The 26323-nt window shown below is 39.9% G+C and overlaps 1 protein-coding gene across 2 annotated transcripts in view; it reads left to right on the forward strand.

The window, feature by feature from the left end:
* Nucleotides 1–26323, forward strand: part of TAX1BP1 (Tax1 binding protein 1) — a 58205-nt gene that overhangs the window by 26752 nt on the left and 5130 nt on the right. Inside the window, exons 10-16 of one of the 2 annotated variants that reach the window (XM_070424486.1) lie at nucleotides 679–825; nucleotides 3830–3953; nucleotides 5133–5236; nucleotides 7708–7833; nucleotides 11363–11434; nucleotides 23706–23889; nucleotides 24232–24380. In XM_070424486.1, the coding sequence (XP_070280587.1) occupies nucleotides 679–825; nucleotides 3830–3953; nucleotides 5133–5236; nucleotides 7708–7833; nucleotides 11363–11434; nucleotides 23706–23889; nucleotides 24232–24380 (906 nt within the window). The remainder of the gene's footprint in view (nucleotides 1–678; nucleotides 826–3829; nucleotides 3954–5132; nucleotides 5237–7707; nucleotides 7834–11362; nucleotides 11435–23705; nucleotides 23890–24231; nucleotides 24381–26323) is intronic. The other variant, XM_070424487.1, reaches the window with a different exon arrangement.

Raw genomic sequence — 26323 nt, forward strand, 5'->3', positions numbered from 1 at the left:
TAATAAAAGCTGGACTATTATTGCTAATTAAACTTTGTGATGTCAGGTATATATTACTTTGCTCGAATTTCTTATTTACTAGCTGCATAAAAGGTATTACGGTTATTTAACAGAGCAATACTTGCTCCTCAGGAGGTGGATTATTCTCTAGTTTTTTAATGAATCTTTGTCGTAAGAATATAAAGCTGGATTTATTAGGAGAACTAACTAATATGGCCCTATAGCTAAATCTCCAAAATAAAAACAGAGCCTGGCCTGTGTGCCTCAGTGACCTATGAACCATAAGGTCATGGTTCAAGTCCCAATCAGAGCCCATGCCTAGGTTGTGGGCTTGGCCCCCAGTAGGGGGTGGTGTGCAGGAGGTAACTGCTGATCTGTGATTCTCAGCACTGATGCTTCTCTCTCCCCCTCTCCCTCTCTCTCCCCCTCTCCCTCTCTTTCCCCCTCTCCCTCTCTCTCCCTCTCCCTCTCTCTCCCCCTCTCCCTCTCTCCCTCTCCCTCTCTTTCCCCCTCTCCCTCCCCCCGCCCTCTCCCTTCCTCTCTGAAATCAATAAAAACATATTTAATGATAAAAAAAGCCAAAAAGGAAAAAGTGAAAATGAAGTTTGAATTTACTACTGTTATGATAGAAAATTTTTATCTTTTTCTTAGAGGAGTTGTTTGTTTATTTTTTTTTAGGAAAAAACTGATACACTGGAACATGAACTGAGAAGAGAAGTTGAAGATCTGAAACTTCGTCTTCAAATGGCAGCAGATCATTATAAAGAAAAATTCAAGGAATGCCAGAGGCTCCAAAAACAAATAAACAAACTTTCAGACCAATCAGTAAGTATAACAGAATTCATACATAGTGAAACATTTCTTTTATCAATATCTTTGTTTGCAAATCAAATCATCATCTACACTAATAAAAGAGAAACATGGTAATTAGCATACGACCGCTACCCTTCCCATTGGCTAATCAGCATATCCTTATGCAAATTAACTGTCAGCCAAGATGGCAGCCGGCAGCCAGGCAGCTGGAAGCGAACATGAGGCTTGCTTGCTCCAGTGACTGCAGACTCCAACGTTCCCCGCCTGACTTGCCGGCCTCTGAGTTGCAACTCTAAGCAACTATGTATATGTTGCAAATAAGAAGCTAAACAAAACCCCAGAAACCAGCTTTCAGCCTGCCGGGATCTCAGAGCTAGAGTTATACATTGTTTTGATTATAGAACGGCAAACAAACCAGATATGAAGCCTCAGAGCTAGAGCCAGAGCTAAAGCTGGCCCAGAATAAAATAAAAAAAGAGAAAAAAAAGGAGCGGTTGGGAGCTTCAGTCAACAACCGCCAGCCTGAAAGCAGCCCTCAGCCCCTCATCCAGACTGGCCAGGCACCCCAGTGGGGACCCCCACCCTGAAGGGGGTGTGACCAGCTGCAAACAGCCATCATCCCCTCATCCAGGCTGGCCAGGCACCCCAGTGGGGACCCCCACCCTGATCCAGGACACCCTTCAGGGCAAACCAGCCGGCCCCCAGGCCTCTATCCTATATAGTAAAAGGGTAATATGCCTCCCAGCACCAGGATCAGCGTGACAGGGGGCAGCACCCAAACCCCCTGATCGCCCTGCGGCTCTGTGTGTAACAGGGGGCGGGGCCACAACCTCCCTATCCGCCCTGCTCTGTTCGTGACAGGGGAAGGCACCCCAACCCACTGATGGGCCCTGCTCTGTGTGTGACAGGGTGCGGCGCCCCAACCCCCCCCCCCCCCCCCCACGGGCCCTGCTCTGTGTGTGACGGGGTAGAGCCATAACCTCCCCATTGGCCCTGCCCTGAGTGTGACAGTGGTGGCGCCCCAACCCCCTCATCGGCCCTATTCTGTGGGTGATAGAGGGCAGCACCCCAACCCCCTGTTCCGCCCTACTCTGTGTGTGACAGGGGGGAGCTCCCCAACCCCCTGATGGGCCCTGCTCTGTGCGTGACAGGGGGAAGCTCCCCAACCCCCTGATGGGCCCTGCTCTGTGCGTGACAGGGGGCGGTGCCCCAACTCCCCAATCAGCCCTGCTCTGAGCCCGACCAGGAGCTGCACCTAGGGATTGGGCCTGCCCTCTGCCACCCAGGAGCAGGCCTAAGCCAGCAGGTCGTTATCTCCTGAGGGGTCCCAGACTGCAAGAGGGCACAGGCCGGGCTGAGGAACCCCCCTTCTCCCCCCCGAGTGCACAAATTTTTGTGCACCGGGCCTCTAGTATATAATAAAAGCCTAATATGCAAATTGACCAAACAGCAGAACAACCGGTTGCTATGATATGCACTGACCACTAGGGGGTAGGTGCTCAATGCAGGAGCTGCCTGCAGGCCCCAGGCCAGCCAAGGCTGGTGCCAGCGGGGCCCCCCCAATCGCCTTGCCAGTCACCTGGCAGAGGGAGGTGACCAGCGGCAGAGGCGGGGGGGTGGGGCCTACAAGTGGGCGGCACCAGGCCGACCAAGGCAGGTGCCAGCGGGGCCCCCCCTGATCGCCCCACCAGTCTCCCGACAGATCGGCCCTGATTGCTGGCCAGGCCTAGGGACCCTACCTGTGCACGAATTTCATGCACTGGGCCTCTAGTTTATAATATTGAAAATACCATTCTTTTTAATATAATTTACCTCTGCTTGATTTCAAGTCATTGGCCTAATACTGTAATGATTAAAATTTTCTTTTTAATCCTCACCAGAGGTTATTTTTTACATTGATTTCTAGAATGAGTGGAATGGAGGGGTGGTGGGGCGGGGGGGTGCAGTGGGGAGAGACATCAGCGTGAGAGAAACACATGGTTTGGTTGTTTCCCACATGTGCCCCTACCAAGGGCTGGGAAACGTGCAACTGAGATATGTGCCCTTGACGACTGGGAATTGAACCTGCAACTCTTCAGTTTGAGGGCTGACACTCTAACCACTGAGAAAAACTGTCCAGGACTATAATAATAATTTTTTAATATCTGGTATTTTTATTTACTGGAGAACCAATGAAGGAAGCAAGGGCAATAGCAGGGGAAAAAAGAGCCTTCTTTTCACCATTTTCCTCTTAGGTTGATTAAATGTATATTTCATTTATTCATTACATACTATCGAGTCCCGAGTCCCTCTTTGGACAATGACGTTTGTCTTTGGTGTGGGGTTCACCATTTACAAATTGTCATTGGTAAGTTCTTTCCTCCTATTCATATCCACTAGATTAGGAAGAGTTAAAAATCATCAGCTAATTGTTTTATATTCCATTTGAGGGTGGGAAGGCAGATTTAATAAAATCAATTATAATGCCCCTGCTTTGATGTCTGTGTGTTTTAATGTGGGTCCCCAAATTGTGCTTAAATATAAGGTTTTTTATGTAATGGAGCCTTGGAAGTGAAGAAACACATTTAAAACCCGAAGTTGAAAAGCACCACAGTTTTCTTTACTAACCACATTTACTGTAAAGACAGTTTTGTTTTCTGTCTTTTTTGAAATCTGAAAGGAGACAAAAGAAGCAAGAAATGCATGAGATAAAGTAGGAAGGCTTTTGTAAAGAAAAAAATAAATTACACTTTAACTCTGAACCAAATGTATAGATTTTGGTTTTGGGCCTTTAAGTATATTATGACTTTGTAGTAGAAAACTTGTGAGATTTCTACTTTGGTGGTCTTTTGATGTTTTGACAAGTAAAAACATAAGGTTTTGTCTTTTGTAATATGAGTAAAGTGGTGTGTGTAACTTTAGTCTTTGCTGGCTTTTAGGACAGTTAATAGCTTTGTGGACTTTCAGTATTTTTTGATATGATTATAAGGGAGAAAATAGAATTCATTTAATAATTTATTGTTAACATTTTGAATAGGCCAATAACAATAATGTCTTCACAAAGAAAATTGGAAGTCAGCAGAAGGTGAATGAGGCCTCAGTAAACACAGACCCAGCTACTACTACCTCTACTATAGGTGTAAAGCCACTACCTTCTGCAGGTAAAAATGTTTTAGATTTTTTGTGTAGTGTCCTGCCTTAAATCGTATTTATACTTACTTATATTGCCTTATTCCAGGAGTAAGAATTTTAGGGAGTTTATAGAAATCTTTATAGTATATTTAAGGAGTTGAGGCAAAGGGAAAGTAAGGCTCTAAAAGTTAAAGTCATGCATGTGGTGAATATACAAAATGTGAGTGTGAACTAGTGTTTATCTTCATGAGAATATTCACAAGTGTTAAATGACCTGGTGTTTGTAAGCTTAGATTCGTATAGCTTTTGGGCTATAGGACGAAAGCCAAGAATTGAATTTTTAATTAACATTCCACTAAAATCTATGGAATTTTGAAACATTTCTGGCACTTCAGTTCAATTCTGTTAGGGGGAATAACTTGTAAATCCCGTTTGGTGTGTCTCATCTCTCTCTCTCTTCGGCTGCTTTGGATCAATAGGGTACTTTTCTCAGTGTACTTGTCAGTGGATAAGATAAAATTTTTTATTACTTTATTAATTTATAGAACAGAGTAGAGAGAAATAATGAATACATGAACAACATGTAAATTTGAATTAACTCTAGGATTTTACTTTTCCTCATTTTTTTTCCACCCTGTGTTAATGGTTTAGCAATAATGAAGATAAGTACTAGAGTATGTAAAAGTATATTTCCATGTGTAATGTTTGGGCAATTGATGTCTTATACTTTTAAAACGTATTGTAAATTTCCTCTACTATTAAATATTTAATTAGCTTCAGCTGCTACAGAACAAGATCCTATTTTATATTTCTGTACATCCTCTTAGTTACCTACATGGTGTTGTACAATATTTACTTAATAAAGACCTAGTGAATAGTGATGAAAGATTGGAAAAATGATTTAAAATGATTTAAAAATTTAGAACTATTTTTAGCTAATTAAAAAAAAAATGATCCTTTCATTACTGAACATGAACTTGGTTCTGGCCAAACTGACATTTAAAGACTTCTTACCTAGAGTTTATATATATATTATCCTTCTTTGTTTGTTTAGTGTATGAATATATATTTTTTAAATAGGTGTTTTTTTCCTTCAGTATTCCATTTATTATATTTCACAGTATCCTGATCTTTAAGTTATTCTGAACAGGAAAATAAAATAAAGAAAAAACCAATTTTTAATGACCTTATTTTCTGCCTTGTTATAGCCGAGACAGATTTTGACATTGTAACAAAAGGGCAAGTCTGTGAAATGACCAAAGAAATTGCTGACAAAACAGAAAAGTATAATAAATGTAAGCAACTCTTGCAGGTAAGCTAGCCACCTTGTAAGTGAAAGATATATTTATCAAATGTAATGGCTTAGGTTACCTTTATTGTTTCGCTTGATGGGCGTCCTAGGCTTTCTTTTTTATACAGCAGGTACATGTACTGGTATTTCGTTTAGCTGTTGAGAGGGCGTTGTTGTGTGTGCCTTTTCGTGTAGATCTGTATGTAAAATAGTGGTCCTAAAATTAGTTTTTCTTCACCTAAAGCACTTCTCTTGATAATGGGCAAGTGATTGAGGTTGGATATTGTTTGTTTTATTATCCGGATACATGGAACTTTATAAAAGAGAAGTGCTCCTTTTACATTTACTGAAATAATAGTAAAGATTTCTACCAAATCTTAAAATGACCAGATTTGCAAAGTGGAAAGGGAACATTAATCAAATGAGTTGTTGCCTTTACAGTGTTACTTACTTTGATGATTTTAAACTGTATTATTAAAATATTTCAGTTTTGTAACTGTCTTGGTAGCATTCACTTCTAGAGTATGTAAAGGACAAAGAAAAAATGCTTCTCATTTATATCTGATTTGGAGAAGGAGGAAAAGCTATTTTGTGTATGTAATTTTTGTTTGTTTAAATATTATTTTGTGTCGGTTTCTTTGCATGTGGAGAGGAGAGGGATCATTTTTCAGAGCTGGAGAAGTGCATATATTAGCTCAAGGTTACTAGAGTAATTTAAAATATTTTATGCTACTGCCTTGTAAATAATATTAATGTGATTTTTTAAACCAGATTTTAAACTGAATGTTTATGTTGCTTCAGATGATCTTTCTTTCTGTGGAAGTGTTGATTAGTACAGTTTATGCTAGAGTTCAAAGTAGTTATTTATGATAAGGGACTAAATTATTCATTAAGTATAAAACAATTCTGGATGAATATTAAAAATTCATCATGTACTATTGAAAGGAAGATAGATTGTTCCATTGAAAGTAAAACCTTCCTCAAGATACATTATTTCCTTTTACAACTGTTTGAAGTGCAATTGAAATCCAATAAAGTCTGTAATTTGATCACTTTTGCCTATTTAGCTGTGAAACTTACAATGTCAGGGTTTTTTTTTTTTTTGGTATCTGTTCGCAACTCATCCCTCCCTCTGTCCCCATCCCTGGGAAACTATGGCTTGCTTTCTGTCACTATAGATTAGCATACTGTTTGTACAGTTTCTGTAAATAGAATCATATGGTTTGTACTCTGTTTCCTGTCCTCTTTCAGCATAATTTTTTGAGACTTAGGCATGTTGTTGCTTATATTGGTTCTTAACTCCTTTTTATTGCAAGAGCTCAAATCTTTACTATTTTAAAAATTGGGTTATCTTACTGAGTTTGTGTTCTTTATTCTGGCAATAAGTGCTTTGTCTCATATATGTGTAGTAATTATTTTCTCCATTCTGTAGCTTGCCTTTTCATTTCCTTAATGGTATTTTTAGAAAAAGTTTTAATTTTGATGAAGTACAGAGTATGAACATTTTTTTTACTGTTTTATTCTTTTTATGTTCTAAGAAACATTTACCTAATTTAACTTATATTTTCTCTTACCTTGTCTTCTAGAAATTTTATAGTCTTACATTTTACATACAGATGTATTAGCCATTTTAAATTTATTTTTGTGTGTAGTGTGAGGCATGGTTTGTATAGTATGGTTAATCAGTTGATTTAGCATTCTTTGATGAAAAGACTTTGTTTTCTCCATTGACTTGCTCAAAGCATATTTTAAAACATTCACCTTGAACAAAAATCTTCAACATGAAGTTGGCCACTTTACCTTTTTGTCGTGTTTGTAACTCCTCCCTTTTAACATCTGAGTTCTAGAGTAGAGCAGTGTATGACAAGTCAACCTAGAAGTTGTCTTGGTCCGGAAATCCCAGAGTTTAATTTATCAGTGTCAGGAAACAATGGCACTAAAAGTATCTGATTTTTATTACCTTCCTTTACAAAAGTAATACATGGTTATTGTGAAATATGGTATTATAGGAATAAAGAATAAAGATGGTAAAAAGTACCATCATGACCCTGATACCCAGCAATAAGAGCTATTAATAATTTATTTTATATTTTTCTATACAGTACTACATAGACATCATATAAAATTGTTAAACAACTTTTGAAACAAAGATAGGATTACACTATGTATTTTGTTTTTGCAACTTGCTATTTTCAGTTAATGAATCTTGACATTTTTCTTTGTTAATTCCATTATGTGCATATAAAGTGGTTTATTCAATCTTCCACTGACAGACATTCGGTTATTTCAATTTTTATACTGTTACAACAGTGTTACAATATACATTTAGCGTATACCTTAGTATTTTTTTTTATAATTTAAGTTCTTTATTGGTTAATATATTACACAAATCCCCCCCCCCCCCCCCCCCCATTGTACCTTAGTATATTTGTGTGTAGATATTGGCTCTATATGGATTTAAAATCTTTTGGTAATTTACTAATTTTATTTAGGATGAGAAAACAAAGTGCAATAAATATGCTGATGAACTTGCAAAAATGGAGCTGAAATGGAAAGAACAAGTAAAAATTGCTGAAAATGTAAAACTAGAACTAGCTGAAGTAGAGGACAATTACAAAGTAAGTTTAATATTCATATAACTTAAGGCATAGTTGCTGGTACTTTTGAAAATGTGTTATCTATAATTTTTATCAATCCAATGCACTTTTTTTGTTTTATAATCCTCACTTGAGGATACTTTTTTCATTGATTACCAGGTCCAGGGATTGAGCCTGTAACTGAGGTACGTGCCCTTGACTATAAGTGAAATACTGTAGAATACATTTTTGCCAGTGTAACACAAGCCAACAAATAAGCCTGAATGGTAAATGATATTTGTAAGAATGTTAGAAAAAAATTAGGCTGTATAGCTAATTTATAAGGAAAAAGGTATTTTTCTAAGGAATAAAGTGTAATCTTATATATTCCAAGATATATATGTGTATGTACTAGAGCAGTGGTTCTCAACCTTCCTAATGCTGCAACCCTTTAATACAGTTCCTCATGTTGTGGTGACCCCCAACCATAAAATTATTTTTGTTGCTACTTCATAACTGTAATTTTGCTACTGTAAACAATATGTAATTATATATGTGTTTTCCGATGGTCTTAGGCGACCCCTGTGAAAGGGTCGTTCGACCCCCAAAGGGGTCGCGACCCACAGGTTGAGAATCGCTGTACTAGAGACCTGGTGCACGAATTTGTGCACCACTGGGGTCCCTTGGCCTGGCCTGTGGGATCAGGCCAAAACGGTCTCTCCGACATCCCCAGAGGGGTCCTGGATTACGAGAGGGCTCAGGCCAGGCCGAGGGACCCCACTGGTGCATGATTGGGGCTGGGGAGGGTTGCGGGAGATTGGCCAGCCTGGGAGGTGCCGCAGGAGGGCGCCAGGGCATGTCTGGCCCATCTTGCTCAGTCTCAATTGGCTGGACCCCAGCAGCAAGCTAACCTACCTGTCGGAGTGTCTGCCCCCTGGTGGTCAGGGCATGTCATAGCGACTGGTCGACTGTCTGCCCCCTGGTGGTCAGTGCACGTCATAACGAGTGGTTGAGCAGTCTTAGCATATCATTAGCATATTACGCTTTGATCATAATGGACCAGCCGACCAGACACTTAGCATATTAGGCTTTTATTATATAGGATAGTTTGGCATACTTTTGTGTGTGAATAAATAAAGGAAGTTCTAAATTATTTAACTTTACTAAGGCATAATTAATTGTACCTATTATTTAATTTTGAAATGTAATATTCTTAGCGACACCAAGAATTCCTTTAGGTTTCCCCCATTGGGACTGGAGCAGGTGGCACATTACTGTGTAAGGTAATTTTACTGGTAGTCCTTTTATCATCTTATGTCAGAAGAAATTTTGAAACTTTTGTTTCATGATATTACTGTTTCTGAAATTCTTGTGGATATTTTCAATGGCTGGCAACTTCACTTACCACTTATAAAGCTGAATACTGAATTTATATGAAATTTTATTTTTGAAGATTGACAAAATGATTTGGTAAAGACTTATTGAAGCCAGTTATGTATAAAGGACTATATTAGCTATTAGTCGGGTGATCTTTCATAAAGTAAGCTACAATGCTGTTCTTAAGGAGTTTGTGAACTAGTAGGGATTGTTAGAAGTGTAAAGGTGATATTCACATTCACAGCCTAGGTAATCATCTGTCAAACAATGAGGAGCTAAATAATATTTTTACTTCATTAATGACAAAAATGAACATATTTCAGGTTATAACAGCTGGTAAAGATCCTTGGCTTTTTGTTTAGTGCCCTTTCCCTTATTTTTCACTGTTTATAGACAAGCACTCATACCAGACAAGGCAAACTGTGATGAATAAGTCAGAGTTCTTTAGGACTATTTTGAATTAAGAGTTAGACATTACGGAGAAACCAGACCTTTGTAAGACCCAGTGGAGGAGAGAAGAAGCAGAGCTAGGAAAAGAAAGCCACAGCATTCTAAGCCAACAGATAAGCGTTGTTATCTTATATAATAAAAGCCCAGCAACCGAATGGCAGAATGACCAGAATGACCAGTTTACCAGTAGCTATGATGCGCACTGACCATCAGAGGGCAGATGCTCAATGCAGGAGCTGCCCCCTGGTGGTCATTGTGCTACCACAGTGGGAGCGCCGCTTGACCGGGATCAACGGCTGCTCCTGCTGTGAACCCTGGGCCACGGGCAGGAACCCGGGCAGGAACCCGGGCTGAGATCGTTGCCTCCTCACCCCCTAGCCTCCTCCTCCTCGCTCCTTGCCGCCTCCTCTGGGCACCAGCAGGCCTCGCAGTGCTGCCTCCGGGTTTACAGAGCTGACCCTGGAGGCTGGGAGGCAGGTTCATGACTGCCGTGAGACTGAGGCCTACTCCGCTACCTCTCAGTGCTGTTGTCCCTGAGCCTGGCCCCGACTGGGTCCCCTGGAGGGGTGAGTGCTCCGGCTCCATTGAAGATGCAGGACCAGGGAGCAGCCGCTCAGAGTGTGGGTCCACAGCTGCTTAGCTGACCGGGATGAGCAGCGCTCCCACAGTGGGCTGATCCCCGCAGGCCACACTCCCCACCAGTGCTTGGGATTTGTGCACCAGGCCTTTAGTATAAGTTTGGAGGTCAGAAGTAGAGAGCATCATCTGGGAACTGTAGTGGAGTAGATGAGACTTAAAAGACAGGTCAAAGCCAAATTTGGGTGCATTTTGCTGTTCAGACTTTTCTAGGGAGAAAATGGACCAAACTAGAGTGGGTCTGGTAGTGCAGAGAGGATTTGTAGGTGGGAAGGGTTTTTGAAGGCAAGAAAATGCGGTGGAAATATTCTTAGGAGAATTGCTACCTTCCTTGGTCACTTACCATTGAATAGGACATGAGTTTATCAAGGAAACCTTTGGAAGACATTCTAATGGGAAAAACTGAAGAGTAATCTTATTTGTATTTGTATCTATAATGTTTATACTGTAGTAGATGAACAATGGGTGGTTGAATGAATGAATAAATGAATGAGTATCTGAAAATTTTGGGGAGGAAGAGGCGAAGGGAGAAGCATTCTAACATAATTTCCTAGCTTCAATCACAGTAGGCTCTGAGATTGATAATATCAATTAACAAAAATAAAATTAAAAAAATAGAAAAGTAGATCTGAGACATTTTGCCCTTGCAGGGCAGAAAGATAACAGTGAAACATGTCTAACCATCAATTAAAAAGGCAGATTTGGAACTTAAGAAAGAGTGTGGCACATGAGTTAATACTTGTGATTTATTCCCATTAGGGTTATAGTTGAAAGCATAGAAGAAAGGGAGTTTTCAGAGAGAATATAGAGAGGAGAAGCCAAAGAAGATACTTTGGGGAATAACATATTTGTAATTGTGAAGAAGTGGACACACAGAGCATGAGAGAATGACAATGTTGGTGCAGTTTCATATAAACAGGAGAGAAGTTTTAAGAGTAAGGAAAATTGGTCAGTAATGACAGGTAATTCACAGATGTAAAAAATAAGAACCAAGGAGAACATATGGATATGGTAATAGCAGTTTTTTGACATAACAGTATAATATTTCTTGAAGTTTAAGGAGAGTAGATAATGAAAAAATTAATTACAATTTTTTTTCTTTATTCAGCTTCAATTGGCAGAGAAAGACAAAGAAATAAATGGTCTAACTTCACATTTGGCAAACCTCTCCAGGGAGAAGGTATTGAACCATGCTCTTTAAAAAAATGTTTTGTTTGTAATACAGCTTTATGAAGAGACAGTTTTATAGTTCATGTGAGGGTGGTTTTTTAAAAAAATAGTTAATGAATAAAGAAAACACTGTTGAGACTCTTAGATGGAAAATGTTTTTTTGTTAAGTATTTTAAAATATTTTACCTCATAATTTGAGAAAATGCTTACGTGTTGAAACTTAGCTTAGTCTTTATATTTAACAATAAAACAGATTTTACAATGTTCAAATTTAGGAAAATAGTAAAGAAATTTTAAAGTGTATATAATATATTCATCTGGTTTTCTTTTGTAATAGGAAATGCTTTAGAAGTTGTTAAATGATTTATAGCATGACCTAACATTCAATCAGAGCATACCTTTGTATTGTAAAAAATGCTTGTTTGTGGTCCTTTTGGGGGGATGTTCCCATTTCCTTTTAGAAGTCTATGAAGATAAAACTCTTTTTATAATACTACAATGTTATTTTCTCAACCCCTCGCACCCCACTCCCACTGTGTTACATTTGCGCACTGTGTGCAAAAGTAGTGGTGGGAAACTGCTGACATACTAATTTATGCCAAGGCAGTAGCATTAATAGTTACTGTAGTCATCCCAACCATGCATTCACAGCTTAAAAAAAAAAAAAGCTGCTTTCATTTTAAGATGATGAAATAATAAAATAGTTTTATTAAAGTTTGATCCTGGGGTATACATCTTTTTAATATTCTGTGTGATGAAATGGGAAGTACCCCCAAAGCACTTCTGTTGCCTAATGAAGTACAATGATTATTTTAAGGTAAAGCACTTGGGCAGTTGCTGGAGTTATAGCCTGAACTAGCCTCTTTTTCATGGCATATTATTTCTATTTTAAAGAATAACTAATAGAATTTGTTTTTTCAGACTAGGGTATATGGCAGACATTACTTGAAAAGAAATGAGTGAGCCTGTTACTTTAAGGAAAAAAAATTGATAGTATTTGTGTCAATGATAAAGTTCAATCTTTTGAGCAAAACTAGAATTTTGGGAACCTTATATCTGCTATCATAAGCTCGATACTTCCCAAGGCTTACAGACTTTTCTAATGAGATTGGTAATATTAAAACTCTGAGGTTAAATAACTATTTAGTGAAATGTGTCAGCATTTGGAAGATCTTCATAATTCAGTGAACCAATCTATAGTTTAAGTGACCACTGATAATATTCCAAAATGGTACGTGGTAAAAAATACTAACAAAACACCACTCAAAAGTGCTAGATAGACCTCCAGGTTGGATGACATGACTGTGATAGGTGCAAAATTATGACTTTTCAAATCCATCACTTTCCTCCCTACATGTCCCTTGGCATTCCATAATGAGGAAGAACCTTCCTTTGCCCTCATTTATGTTCCAGCAACAGTTCTCTGACATCAGTCAACTGGATGGACTACAATTCAGTTCATCTTGTACACCAACTATTCAAGTTATTGCAGACCCAGTTAAGGGTTCAGCCCCACGTGCTCCCTGCTCCCCCTTCGATATTTTGCTAGAATGAATCACAGAACTCAGGAAAATACTACTTATGATTATTACACTTTATTATAAAGTTGTATTCTAAAGGGCACAACTCAGAAACAGTCAGATGGAAGAGATGCATGGGGCAAGGTGAGGATGGAGAGCTGCAGAGCTTTCATGCTCTCTCCAGGCATGTGGCACTCTTAGCACAATGATGTGTTCATCAACTGGAAGCTCCCTAAACCTAGTGTAAATGCTTTTAATATGGCATCTCAGTATACAAGTGTGATTAAATTGTTGGCAAAATAATTTAACTCAGTCTTCACCCTCCCTCCCATCCCTGGTGAGTGCTAAAATTTCTAGCTCTCTGTAATCATGTGCTTAGTCCTTCTGGTGACCAGCCCCTCCCATGAATCTATCTGAGGGTCCACCAGTAGTCATCTTGTTTGCATGAATTCAAGATGGTCTAAGTTTAAAAGGACTTGTTATGAACAAGACACTCCTATGATTTAGTAAATTCCAAGAGTTTTAGGACTTGTACCAGGAATTGGAGACAAAAACCAAATCGATTTTTTTATATCACAAAGTCTGTATATGTATGTAAGTATATATGTCTTTTTAATTTTTTTTGAGGGCCCGTGTCTATCCATCTCTGTCTATCTGCATACCTACCTTCCTGCTTTCCTACCTGATAGATAATCATCAGTATAAACTCTTTTTAGTCAGTGGATTAGAATTTGTTACTGTTCTTAATTTGATGTTCCATAGTCCTAGATTTGGTTAGGGAGAGCACCTTCAAACTGTTTTCTGATATGTCTAGGTATCAAAAGAATGCTTTTGGTTTTTTGAGCACTTCATTTCTTTTTTTTTTTTTTTTTTTTTTTTTTTTTTTTTTTTTTTATTTTGAGCACTTCATTTCTTTACAGCACTGTAAGATAGTCTAGCTCCTCTTGTACATTTCTTACCTCATCTTTGGATTGGCCATTGTTTTATAAGGAAAAAGCTCTGGTCTCATTCTGAAAGCAGTTATTTCCTCAAGGAGGTGTGATTCCTTACTAATGAGAAATGGTACTTAGAAATCAAAACAGTGGCCTAGGTGTGCACATTTTTACTGGTTTTTAGATTGCTTCTAGATTCTTTCAGTGGACAGAAGTAGGAAACATTTACATTTTAGATAAGAGTTTTAGTCCAGGTTCACAGGGTTCTTCCTTGCCTTCCTCGATTGCTATTTGTACACCTTGTCCACAGTGAGAATCCTGGCACTGAACAATGTCAACATATCTATTTATTTGCTAAATCCAGTAATCCATGTAAAATAGTTTCAGAATTGCTCGCACCATACCACTATGAGAAGGAAACCTACTAAAAATAGAATTCAAGATTGTTTGCAGTTTTTTGTTTTTGTCCACTAGGCTCTCAGTATATTGTGTTCATGTGTTACTTGGCATTAGTTTTCTCTCCCCATCCCTCTTCTTTCTCCCTCTCTTTCACTTTCAGTGTGTGGTAACACAAAATAGCAAGTGGGTTAAAAAAAGACTGCTGTAATTAAACTGTGGATTAAAGGTAATTAAAGCAATAGGAACACAAATGAAGAGTAAGAAAATTTTTATTTCTGGTATACGTTTTGGTCAGCTGTATTATAAATTTAAAATGATGATCAAATCAGATATGATAAGTTGGATACGTATATTCAAATGCTTAGGACAGCTTTTTGAAATACATATTTACTTTTGTTACCAGCATTCGGGTTCTTGGGTTCCCCAAGAGAGAAATCAAAAGGAGGTCCTAGAGAAATTTCCAAACAGATTTATTAAGATTATTCTCAAGTACAAGGGTGGCAGCACAGAAGAAAGGAAGGCTCTGAACTGGCTCCGTGTGGCTGCTTTTATAAGCTGGGGACAACGCAGGCTTTCATGAAAAGATGGGCTTTTGGAATTTTCCATGTTAGGGTAGGAGAAGCTAGCAGTTGGAAGATAAAATTCTGCCATTATTTTTGAGCAGGGAGTGGAGGGGTGGTGACATTCTTGTGGTTGGCTTATCTGTGTTTCTTCTGGCCATCTGGTATCCTTGGGATCCCAGGTGCAGGTCTCTGCTGTCTCACTTCCATGATTGTTAATAAGAAACCTAACTTTTAAGTATATGTTGTGCTTAGAGATAATACTAGAAGCAATAACGATACTTTATTTTTATACATTTTACATATCCTATATAATAAAAGGCTAATATGCAAATCGACCAAATGGTGGAACGACCAGTGGCTATGACTTGCACTGACCACCAGGGGGCAGACGCTCAATGCAGGAGCTGCCTGCTGGTGGTCAGTGTGCTCCCACAGGGGGAGCGCTGCTCAGCCAGAAGCCAGGCTCATGGCTGGGGAGCGCAGCAGTGGTGGCAGGAGCCTCTTCTGTCTCCATGGCACCGCTAAGGACCCCTTGGGAGATGTCCGACTGCAGGCTTAGGCCGACTCCCCACGGGCCTAAGCTGACAGTTGGACATCCCCTGAGGGGTCCCAGACTGCAAGAGGTCACAGGCCGGGCTGAGGGGACTCCCCCCCCACCCCCCCCAGTGTACGAATGTCGTTCACTGGGCCTCTAGTATATTTCATATATAAGAATATATATAAAATATAAGTTACATTTTACATATTTATATATGTATTTTTAAAGTTTCATACATGATTTTGAAAGAGAGACAGTCCTGAATGATTATAACCATTTATAAATTTTGTTGTGATATAAATGTCTAAAATCACACATGGAAAGTAATATGATGATTGTATTAACCAAATGATGTAACAAATTGCCCAAAAACTTAGTAGCTTCAAACAGAGACTTTCAGTCTTTTTCATCTCATGGCAGACATACATAAACTAATTACTAAAAATCATGTGGCACACCAAAAGAACATATTTTTTGCTGATTTGACAACAAAATAGGTATAATTTTTCACATCGGATGGCAATTGTTGTGTTGGCTGTTATTTTTTTACTAGAGGCCCGGTGCACAACATTCATGCACTAGGCATGGGAGCAGGGTGGCCCTCAGCCCAGCCTGCGCCCTCTCACAGTCAGGGACCCCTCGGAGGATGTCTGCCTGCCGCGGAGATGGGAGAGGCTGCTGTCATCACTGCTGCGCTCACCAGCCATGAGCCGCTGGCAAGCCTGGCTTCTGGCTGAGTGGTGCTCCCCCTGTGGGAGCACATTGACCTCCAGGGGGCAGCTCCTGCATTGAGTGTCTTCCCCGGTGGTCAGTGCGCGTCATAGCAACTGGTTGTTCCTTGGTTCGGTCGATTTGCGTTTTAGCCTTTTATTATATAGGATATAGGATTTGATAGTCTAAGGGGAAAAGTCAGTGCCCTTGACTAGATAGTCAAGTATTGCATGTTTTAAAAATTCTTGCAGCACACCGGTTGAAAATTGCTGGCTTAAAACATTTGTAATCTCACTTTCTGTTAGTGTGGCTTAGCTGGGTCCTCTGGCTTTAGATCTCACCCAAGACTGCAATACTCAGGGTATCAGTTGGGACTCAGTCATCTCACAGGTGTAGATCTACTTCCACACTCACTGAAATGATTGTTGTCAGGATTCAGTTACTTGGGGATTGGACTGGGGGCCACATGTCCTACTGCCATCTTCCATGCCTCTGTTTTTGACGCAGGTAAAAAGTTGTATAAACCATGGGCAGTGTAACCTTTAAAAATGTAAGGCTGACCACTCCTAATGGCCTTCCCAATCAATTAGAATACAGGCCAAAATTTATAACATAGCCTCTAATATTTTATATGACTGGCTTCCATTTATCTCTAGTTCCACCATAAGCCATAATTTCCTTTTTCACTATCTTCTATGTAGAGCAGTGGTTCTCAACTTTGGCTGCACATTAGAATCACCTGGGAATCTTTTTAAAATCCTGATTTCTGGACCTCATCCTTCAGAAATTCTGTTTCTTTGTTACTAATGTTGTGGCCCCACCCCATAACAAAGAAACAGAATTTCCGGAGGATGAGGCCCAGAAATCAGGATTTTAAAAAGATTCCCAGTTGATTCTAATGTGCAGCCAAGGTTGAGAACCACTGATGTAGAGTCTCTTAGTAGTTCGCAAACTTAAACTTGCATCAAAACCACTTGTATTGCTATTAAAACACTGATTTCTGGCTCCCATTCCCAGAGTTTCTGATTTAGTAGGTCTGGGGTGTGGTTTGAGATTTGCATTTCTAAAAAGTACTTGGTGCTGCTATTGTGGGACCACACCGTGAAAACTGTTCTGGTCACCCAGGCCTTATAACTCTCCAATTGCTTTCTCGTCTCAGGGCCCTCATTCGTGTCCTTTGCCAGGAATAGTCTTATCTATAATTCTTTACTTTGTTAAAACTTTTTTTTTAAAGAAGAGTTTAAGCATATGTGAATATAAAGAGAATAATAAATTCTGTTGAACTTCTCACCCATCATCAGTAATTGTTACTTTTGGCCATCTTATTTACCCAACCATAATACCCTTCCCTCCTTTCCCCAGTGATATTTTTTCAAGTATATCCCAGAATTCATATTATTTCTCTCTCATTATTTATAACTATTCCTACCACTCTTGACTTACCCTTAAGTTCCAGATTAAATGACTCTTTTAGAGAGGCCTTCTTTGATCTCCCAGTCTAAATTGGTTCATTCTAGGCACTCTGCCTGGGTCTGTTTTCAATGCTGAACAAAAAGGACTTAGTCCTAACTTTGTAAAGAATTGGGGTAGAGGTGAGGGTTCTGAGAAAAACTAGGAAAGAAGACAAAATTAAGCAAGGCCTTGGAATAGCACATAGAAATTATTTTAAAAACAATCTTTTGAAGTAATAAAATTCTATAGTGTCACCAGCAAGAAAATCACAAGTAACATAAGACAGCAGATAGAAAGCAAACTGGCCCTACCTTTGATGCATTTTATAGGGTGGGGTATTAACTGACAATAAACTGCTGATTCCTGTACATTTCTTATAACAAACGTTTGTATAAGCAAATGCTGTAAATTATGTTTGCCCCATTTTGTTTATTCATTCAACAAATATTTAACTTCAAATAAATAGACACAATTCCTGTCTTCATGGACCTTACAATTAAGCAGAAGAGGAGGCAAATGTTCGATAAGTAAGCACATAAATATTAATTTCAAATTATAAATAAGTCCTATGAAATAAAAATACAGGTCCCAGGTATAGAGGAACTTAAGTCCAGCTGGTGTGGCTCAGTGGTTGAGCGTCGTCCCATGAACCAAGAGGTCACAGGTTCATTTTCCGTCAGGGCACATGACTGTGTTGCAGGCTTGATCTCCTGTAGGGGGCGTGCAGGAAGCAGCCGATTGATGATGCTTCTCTCATCAATGTTTCTCTCTCTGTCCCTTTCCCTTTCCCTTCCTCTCGCTCTAAAAATCTATGAAAACATATTAAAAACAAAACAAAACAAATATTAAATCAAAAAATTTTCAAATGTTCCTGAACACCAGATACCTGATTAGTGATTTTTCTGAATCATCATTTTTATATTTCCAGATGACCTACTTTCCATCTGAGAATGGAAGAGTTTTCTATATATAATACTTAAAAATGATGAGTATATATATATATATATATATATATATACACACACACACACACACATATAGATATAGATGTGGATATATATACTTACTAGTATGAATCACTAGAGGCCTGATGCACTAAATTTGTGCAAGGGGCTCGGCCCTCGCAGCTGCGGTGGCTTGCCTTGGCCCTTGCAGCCCTGGCTTTGTCTGGAATGATGTCTGGAAGGTCATTCGGCTGTCCGGTCTAATTAGCATATTACGCTTTTTTTATTATACATCAGTAGAAATACAGCATTTCTACTGAAATGCAATAATAGCATGATGATTAAATAATGACCCCGAAGAACTGATCTTATAAAAATAATATAGACTACCATTTGTTTACCTTTTTTGCTGTAACTTAGCGGCTGCTTGGAAGTGATAAAAGAAAAAATTAGGAGGATTTTATACCTTGAACAACTTGTTCAGAGTTGAAAGTAATTCAAAACATTTAATGTCTGTTCTCCCTTACTCTCACAGCATCACATGTGGCAGATAAGAGCAATACATTGTTCCTTCTATTTAACAGTTGGAGTACGAGTAATTTGTAAAACTATGGCTACTGTGAGACATTTTGGGGCCCTGAAGGAAAAAAAACAGATTTAGGCACTCTTTCTAGCAAAGGAAAACCAGCAAAGCAAACTTGTGTTCCCTGGAACTGAAATTGTCAAAGAGGACTTCTAACGAAATCTATTTCTTAAATTGTGGAGGCTTTTTATTTTAGGAGAACTGCAAATCAGCTTAATATTGTTTTGCTCAGGTAAGATAGCTACACTCATGTTAATGATTGTCTTTTAAGATAGGGGAGGAGATCCCACATGGGTTCTTTTTGAAAAATATTTTTTATTGATTTCAGAGAGGAAGGGAGAGGGAGAGAGAGAGAGAAACATCAATGATGAGAGAGAATCATTGATCGGCTGCCTCCTACACACCCCTTATTGGGGCTCGAGCCCGCAACTGGGACATGTGCCCTTGACTGGAATCGAACCAGGGACCCTTCAGTCCACAAGCTGATGCTCTATCCACTGAGCCAAACCAGCTAGGGCCCACGTGGGTTCTTGACCAGTTTTGTTGCAAGGGTATTTTTATAGTCTGGTGAAGTCTATTTTCAGAAAATATTTTTAAATGAATAAAGCAAAATATATAGAACCACAAAAAAATAAATTCTAAGAAATAGTTATCAAAATATTTTTTAAAATTTGTGACATATGAGTATATGTGCTTGCTTATTAAAATGTTAAATAAGGTTTAGTATGTCTATTTACCATAATTTCAAAGTAGTGATGAATAGAATGGCTGTTTTGAGACAGCTGCAGTGACATATGAAATGAATATATCTGTGACTTCTGTAGGTGACAGTTAAAGGTACAGCAACTATTGGTGTATTTTTTTTTTTTGTTTGGCTACATTCATAAAGAAAATGCTAAATGTCAGTCAGAAGTTAGTGAAAAGATATAAATTTTCCCTCCCTTCTAAGTTCATGGATCTCCTCAATTCTAAACATGGACCTTTTGGGGGCAGGGTCGTTGTGAATGCAAATTTAAGAATCTTCTCTTAAGTCAAGAGTTGAGACTTCCAATTTGCCAAACAACCTAACCATAACTATTTTGGCCATGTCTCTTTACCCCCACCTCCAGTTTCCTCCATGAGAAATCCAAGCTGCTTATTACTGGTCCTTTTCTTACCCTGCATCCTACTTGCAGAGGATTTATGCATTTTTTTATGGTAGAGGAGAGGATATTAACTTAGAGTAAATTCTTTATTAGGTAGAACTCTCAATGAAGTTGCTTGACTGTACCAGTGCATGCATATAAATCTTTGCTGAAACCCTTGACTCCATTTAAGTAGTTTATTGTTTGCCCACAGAATAACTTAACCATACTCCTCTAATTAATTTGCCTAAACTTTTGCAGAAGTATTTTATCATCTCTAACTTTTTTGCTCCTTTTGTACCCTTTTTCTATTTTCTCGAATCATCTTTGAAATATTTTTTTACTTTCTCTTTTTTTTCTATTCACAATTCTGAGCTATTATAAATAGCACTAGTAGCCCAGTGCACAAAATTTGTGCACTCGAGGGGGGGGGGGTCCCTCAGTTATTAAACATTTTACAGCACAACACTGACCACATTGGTGGAGGTGGTGGTCTTGTCAGAATGTGTTATATTATGCCGATGAAAATCTATTTAAACAGATTTGATGTAGATATTTTCAAAGATGGAAGAATTGTCCCTTTCATCTATTTTAGTTGATTCATATCTTCAGTAATTGTCATCATTGCAAAGTTTTCAGTCCCCATATAGATTGCTGGATATAATAGGTCATGCGCTGTCCCTGTCTTTGGTAGCCTTTGTTACCTTAAGGACTCTAGTTTTCCATTTATATGTTTAAGTACCAACCTTACCGGCTTAAAAATGTAAGCTTTTAACACTGCTCTCTCTGTTCCGTATCCTTCCGGTAAAAAGTGGAGTTGGGTTGCAGCACAGGAGAGAAATTCAGAAGGGGAATATTGAAGTAATGACTACAGTAGGAGAAGAGGGAACCTGTTTCCCTGGCCACAGGCGTTGGCGCCCTAGACCACAGGGCTGGTAGCTTCTCTGGGTGGCTGCAGCCTGGGACCTCTGGCCAGTAGCTTGTCCATCTCCTGGGCTGCAGCCAGCCCCAGGCGCTGGCGCCAGGACCAAAGGTGGGCGGCTTCTTCTTCTGGGGGCTTCTTCTTCTTCTGTGCTTCAAGGGAGGGTAGTCAGTTAAGTGTCATGCAGAAATAGGCATCACCAATTGCAGAAGCCGGGTGCGGGGCAGGGAAGCCCCAGCCAGGGAAGCTGGCTGAGGCTGCTTCCCTGCCCACGCACCTGGCTTTTGTTGCACTGGGCTTCTGCAGTCACCCATCCCAGAAGCCGGGTGTGGGGCAGGGAAGCCACGGCTGGGGAGCTGGCGCACCCAGCTTCTGCGGTCACGGATTGCAGAAGCTGGGTGTGGGACAGGGAAGCCGCGGCTGGGAAGCTGACGCACCCAGCTTCTGCAGTCTCCGATCTCAGAAGCCAGGTGGGGGGCAGGGAAGCCGTGGCCGGATACGCTGGGGGTGGCTGCTTCCCTGCCCTTGCATCTGGCTTCTGTGATTGCCTTTGCACTGGGCTTCTGGGGTCACTGATCACAGAAGCTGGGTGCAGGGCAGGGAAGCCGGGAAGCTGGCGGCAGCCGTTTCCCTGCCCCTGCATCCGGGTTCTGCATCGCTGTCTGTGTCGCTTCCCTGCCCCACCCCCCAGGCTTCTCAGAACACCCACTGGTGGCAGGGCAAAGGTGGCAGCGGCGCCGCGATCTTGCGGGCTCCGCCCCTGGCCGAGGCGTCCGGCCTGGGTAGCGGGGACCCGCAGCTGCAGCGGCCCCGGGATTGCAGGCTCCGCTTTAGGCCCAGGCAAGGGACCCCTAGCTCCCGGGACTGCCAGCTTCACCCGTGCCCAGCTCCCATCGCTGGCTCCACCCCTACTTCCCACTATCACTGGCCAGGGCAGCAAAGGCGCCCGATTCTCCCATCATGGCCTGCCCCCCGGCTCTTAGCTCCCCCCTGGGTTTCCGATCACTGTCAGTGGCAGGGGCCTTCTTCCTGCTTTCCCTTTCGCCTCCCTGCATTGTGCCTACATATGCAAATTAACCGCCATCTTTGTTGGCAGTTAATTTGCATATCACCCTAATTAGCCAATGAAAAGGGTAGTGGTCGTATGCTAATTACCATGTTTCTCTTTTATTAGATTAGATTAGATAGACTAGAGGCCCGGTGCACAAAAATTTGTGCACTGGCGGGGGAGGAGGGGTGAGGGGGGTGTCCCTCAGCCCCACTTGTGCCCTCTCACAGTCTGGGACCCCTCGGGAGATAACCACCTGATGGCTTAGGCCTGCTCCCTGGGTGGCAGATGGCAGGCCCGATCCCTTGGTGCCTGCCCCGCCTCCCCGGGTCGCGCACACGGCAGGGCCGATCGGGGGTTGGGGCGCCACCCCGGGTCGCACACACGGCAGGGCCGATCGGGGGTTGGGGCGCCTCCCCAGCTCGGGTCGCACACAGGATGCCCGGGCGGGCCGGCTGATCTCTGCTGCCTCACCCAGCCGCCCCGGGTCGGGTTGCACATGGACACCCGCCGCCCCGGGTCGCAGATAGCAGGCCCAGATGGCGGCAAGGCAGGCGGGATGGCGCTGTCCCGCCCCACCGCCCCAGGTCGCAAATAGCAGGCCCAGGTGGTGGCGGGGCAGGCGGTATGGCGCTGTTCCGCCCTGCCTGCAGTATGCAAATTAGCCGCCATCTTTGTTGGTTAATTTGCATATCACGCTGATTAGCCAATGGGAGGTGTAGCCAAGGTACGGTCAATTACCATGTTTGTCTATTATTAGATAGTATAGTGATAGTTGTTTCCTATACTCATATTTCTGTGGTAAAGTTTGGAGCCATTATTAAGTAAAGTAAGGGTTACTTGAACACAAGCACTGCAGTAGCATAACAGTCTAATAACCAAGATGGGTACTAAGTGACTAATGGCAGCAGTGGATATGCTGGAAAGAAATGATTCTTGTACTGTGCAGTACAGAACAGGATGGAGTGAGATTTTATCATGTGTAATTTAAATTTTATGTATTGCTTATGGAATTTCTTCTTAACACATTGCGTACCGCATAGAAATCTCTAAGACATATGCCAGGGACCGCACGTTTTTGGGCAAACTGCACGTTATTTAAATCATCATAATGCACTTTAGGTGTTGTTTTTCAATAATTATAACATTTTTATTTATAAAAACAAACAAAGTTCCTAGTACTTTTTTAACGTATGGTACTGCGTAAAACATTTTCCTCTATGAAGAGGGATCAAACAAAATTTACATAAGTATCTTGATTCGATCCTTTTTCCATGGGCATGAAAAATGAGAACACTCGTGAACAGTCCTTAACAGATGGTGCGAGAAACACGAGAAAACTCCTGAGCGGTACGAAATGTGTTAAATGTTTTGGACAGTGGTTGACCATGGGTAACTAAACCACAGAAAGAAAAATTGGATAAGCGGGAACTACTGTAATAGGGAAATAATTTTACAGTTATATTTTGGCTAAATATTTAATGCTGCCCTTGTTATAAAGTATTTGATTACTTTGCCTATTGCCTTTGTTTTTGTTAATTTTAGGAACTTAAAAGGACTCTAGAAAATCAAGCAGAAGGGAACATGGAAGGTCAGAATTCCCAGAGTCCTCAGCAGATCTCACAGGGGCTCCACACAAGCTCTGAGCAAAATGGTCATGTTTCTGCAGTACCAGATACACAACCAGTTCTGCAATATGGTAATCCTTATGCCACACAGGAGACAAGAGGTTATTAAAATATTTTTAGTTTGGGGTTAGCTGAATTTGGAGGGTTTTTTTGGTGTATATTTTTGTGGGATTAGAAAACTACTGGTACAGTCAATTCTAATAGAAACATTATAATGAGCAGTTTTAATGTTTAACACTAACTGGCTTCATCCAGAAGTGATATGCCATGAATGAATAATCTATTTGCTTATTGCATACAGTTCTTATTTTGAGTCACTTGGGTTAAAAATATATTTTTTTGATAAGCTAAAATGTTTTTTTATATCGTTCATCATACCTATACACAGCGATTCTAATTTTAGTACCAGCTTTTACCCTTCCCTTGCAAAACATTTTTTTCAGATGGAGCAGATGGTGCTTTTTACCCAGATGAAATCCAAAGGCCACCTGTGAGAGTACCTTCTTGGGGACTGGAAGATAATGTTGTCTGCAGCCAGCCTGCTCGAAACCTTAGTCGGCCTGATGGTTTAGAAGACCCTGAGGATAGTAAAGTAAATTGAATTTCCATTTTCTGAGCCTGTTCCTTTTTTCTCTCCTATATAGAGAGTTATGTGGTTATGTGTATCTTGAGAAAATGTGTGTTTGTGTGTACACATGATTACTTGATTTTTTAAAAAGCGTGCTTGTATTTAAATTTGAAAGATCAACCTTTAATATGCTTCATATTTATACTTTAGGATTTATACTAAAATAAAATATTAAGTTTGGAGAATGACCTCAAAATGTTAACAGAAAGTTTAATTAAATTTTTTTTAATTGAAATGTAACTGACATATGACACTATATTAGTTTCAGGTGTATACATGATAATTTGATATTTGTATATATTGTGAAATGATCACCATTAGTCTAATTGACATTTGTTTTAGTTAGTTTTTCCCCTTGTTATTAGAACTTAAGATGTACTCTTATCAACCTTCAAATATACAATACAGTATTATTAAGTATAGTCACAGATACTTTAATCTTTATTTTCATGAAGTAATTTACTCCTTTGATGCAGATGTAGTAGACCAGAAGAAGCAAAGTATTATGATATTATGCTGTAGTGTGCATCTTTTCATTTTAGCACTTATAGCCTACTTTAAATTTTAAGGTGGACTCTTTATTTAGCTAGAAAAAGAGGAAAGTATATGTATTATTCTTTTTCAGAGAAATATTCTTTTAGACATTGTTAGTATTTAACCTCTCAGCAATACAATACTGATAATTAAATTAGTTTATGTAGTGTGTCACTGTTTTTATTTCATTTAAGGGATTTCTTTATTTAATAAATAGGTTTTTATCTTCATAGCAGCTCCTTCTGAATTTCCTGTGCATTAATAAGAATTTAAAAGAAATGCTTTATTGTGCTCTTTGCAAGTACAGTAGTATCATGACCTGTTTCTCATTTAATCTAGTTTGCTGCATTTAATTGCTATTAACCTTTGCAGAAACTGATCAGTGTTCAGACAGACATGATTTTAGCCCTAGTGCTCAACACTCATAATGGAGAAAAATGTATTTCTCTCTTTTGCCTTTTGGCCTCCTATGTCCATTACTGGGAATAATTAGGAAAACTGTCAGAACTTTTGTAGCCTATTTAAGGTCTAGAGTATCATTTTACTGCTTTTTCAAACCTTTATTTCACACTTTGCATATTTAATCTGATCATTCTTGGCACAGATGTTACATGTGACAAGCCCTTCTCTCCCGTAGTCATCTGCTTCAGTTTAATTAGCAGAATGTTCTTTCTGATCTGTGTGCTTTGCCCTTCTGCAAACCCATGAGAAGCAGTGTTAGAAGCTTGTGCTCATTTGCTGACATGCTTATTAGATTTGGTAATGAGATGGAAGGACTCTTAATAGGCACATCTTGGGTAATTGTATTTTGCAATCAGAAGATTTTTCACATCATACAGAAATTTATTTTTATGTACATTCAGACCTTTTTTTTTTTTTTAATTGTCATTAGAACAAAAAACACACACATCACTTGCAACTAAAGTATTTGAGTTAGTAATTTTAGTTAGAATATAGAAAACAGATTTGAGTTGACCTGTTCCTTTTCTTTGGTTGTCTTCCCTGAGAGTGATGAACAGCCACAGGACCCAGCATCTTTGAGTCAGGGTTGAGGTGGACTGCTCTTATGGCCTATTCCTGCCATATCTCCTCCTGTACCAGAAACTTGGGTCAGCTATCAGATCAAAAACCTTTTTTGACTTTCTCTTACCTAATTAATTGCAATAGCAATAACTAACAAAATTATCATGATGGTGATGGCAACAAACATTTCTATAGCTCTTTTTGCCAGCTAATGTTTAGCTTTCTAAATATATCAACTCATTTGTTCTTTGTAGCAGTCCTGTGAGGAACTATTCCTGTTTCTATTGAGAGGCATTATGAGCCAGCTTAACTGGCTTGCTTCACAGTGCTGGTAAGGTACAGCAGGATTT

This window comes from Myotis yumanensis, unplaced genomic scaffold, assembly GCF_028538775.1.
Source record: "Myotis yumanensis isolate MYYU_CA2020_CCGP unplaced genomic scaffold, mMyoYum1.0.hap1 SCAF_9, whole genome shotgun sequence".
Taxonomy (NCBI): Eukaryota; Metazoa; Chordata; class Mammalia; order Chiroptera; family Vespertilionidae; genus Myotis; species Myotis yumanensis.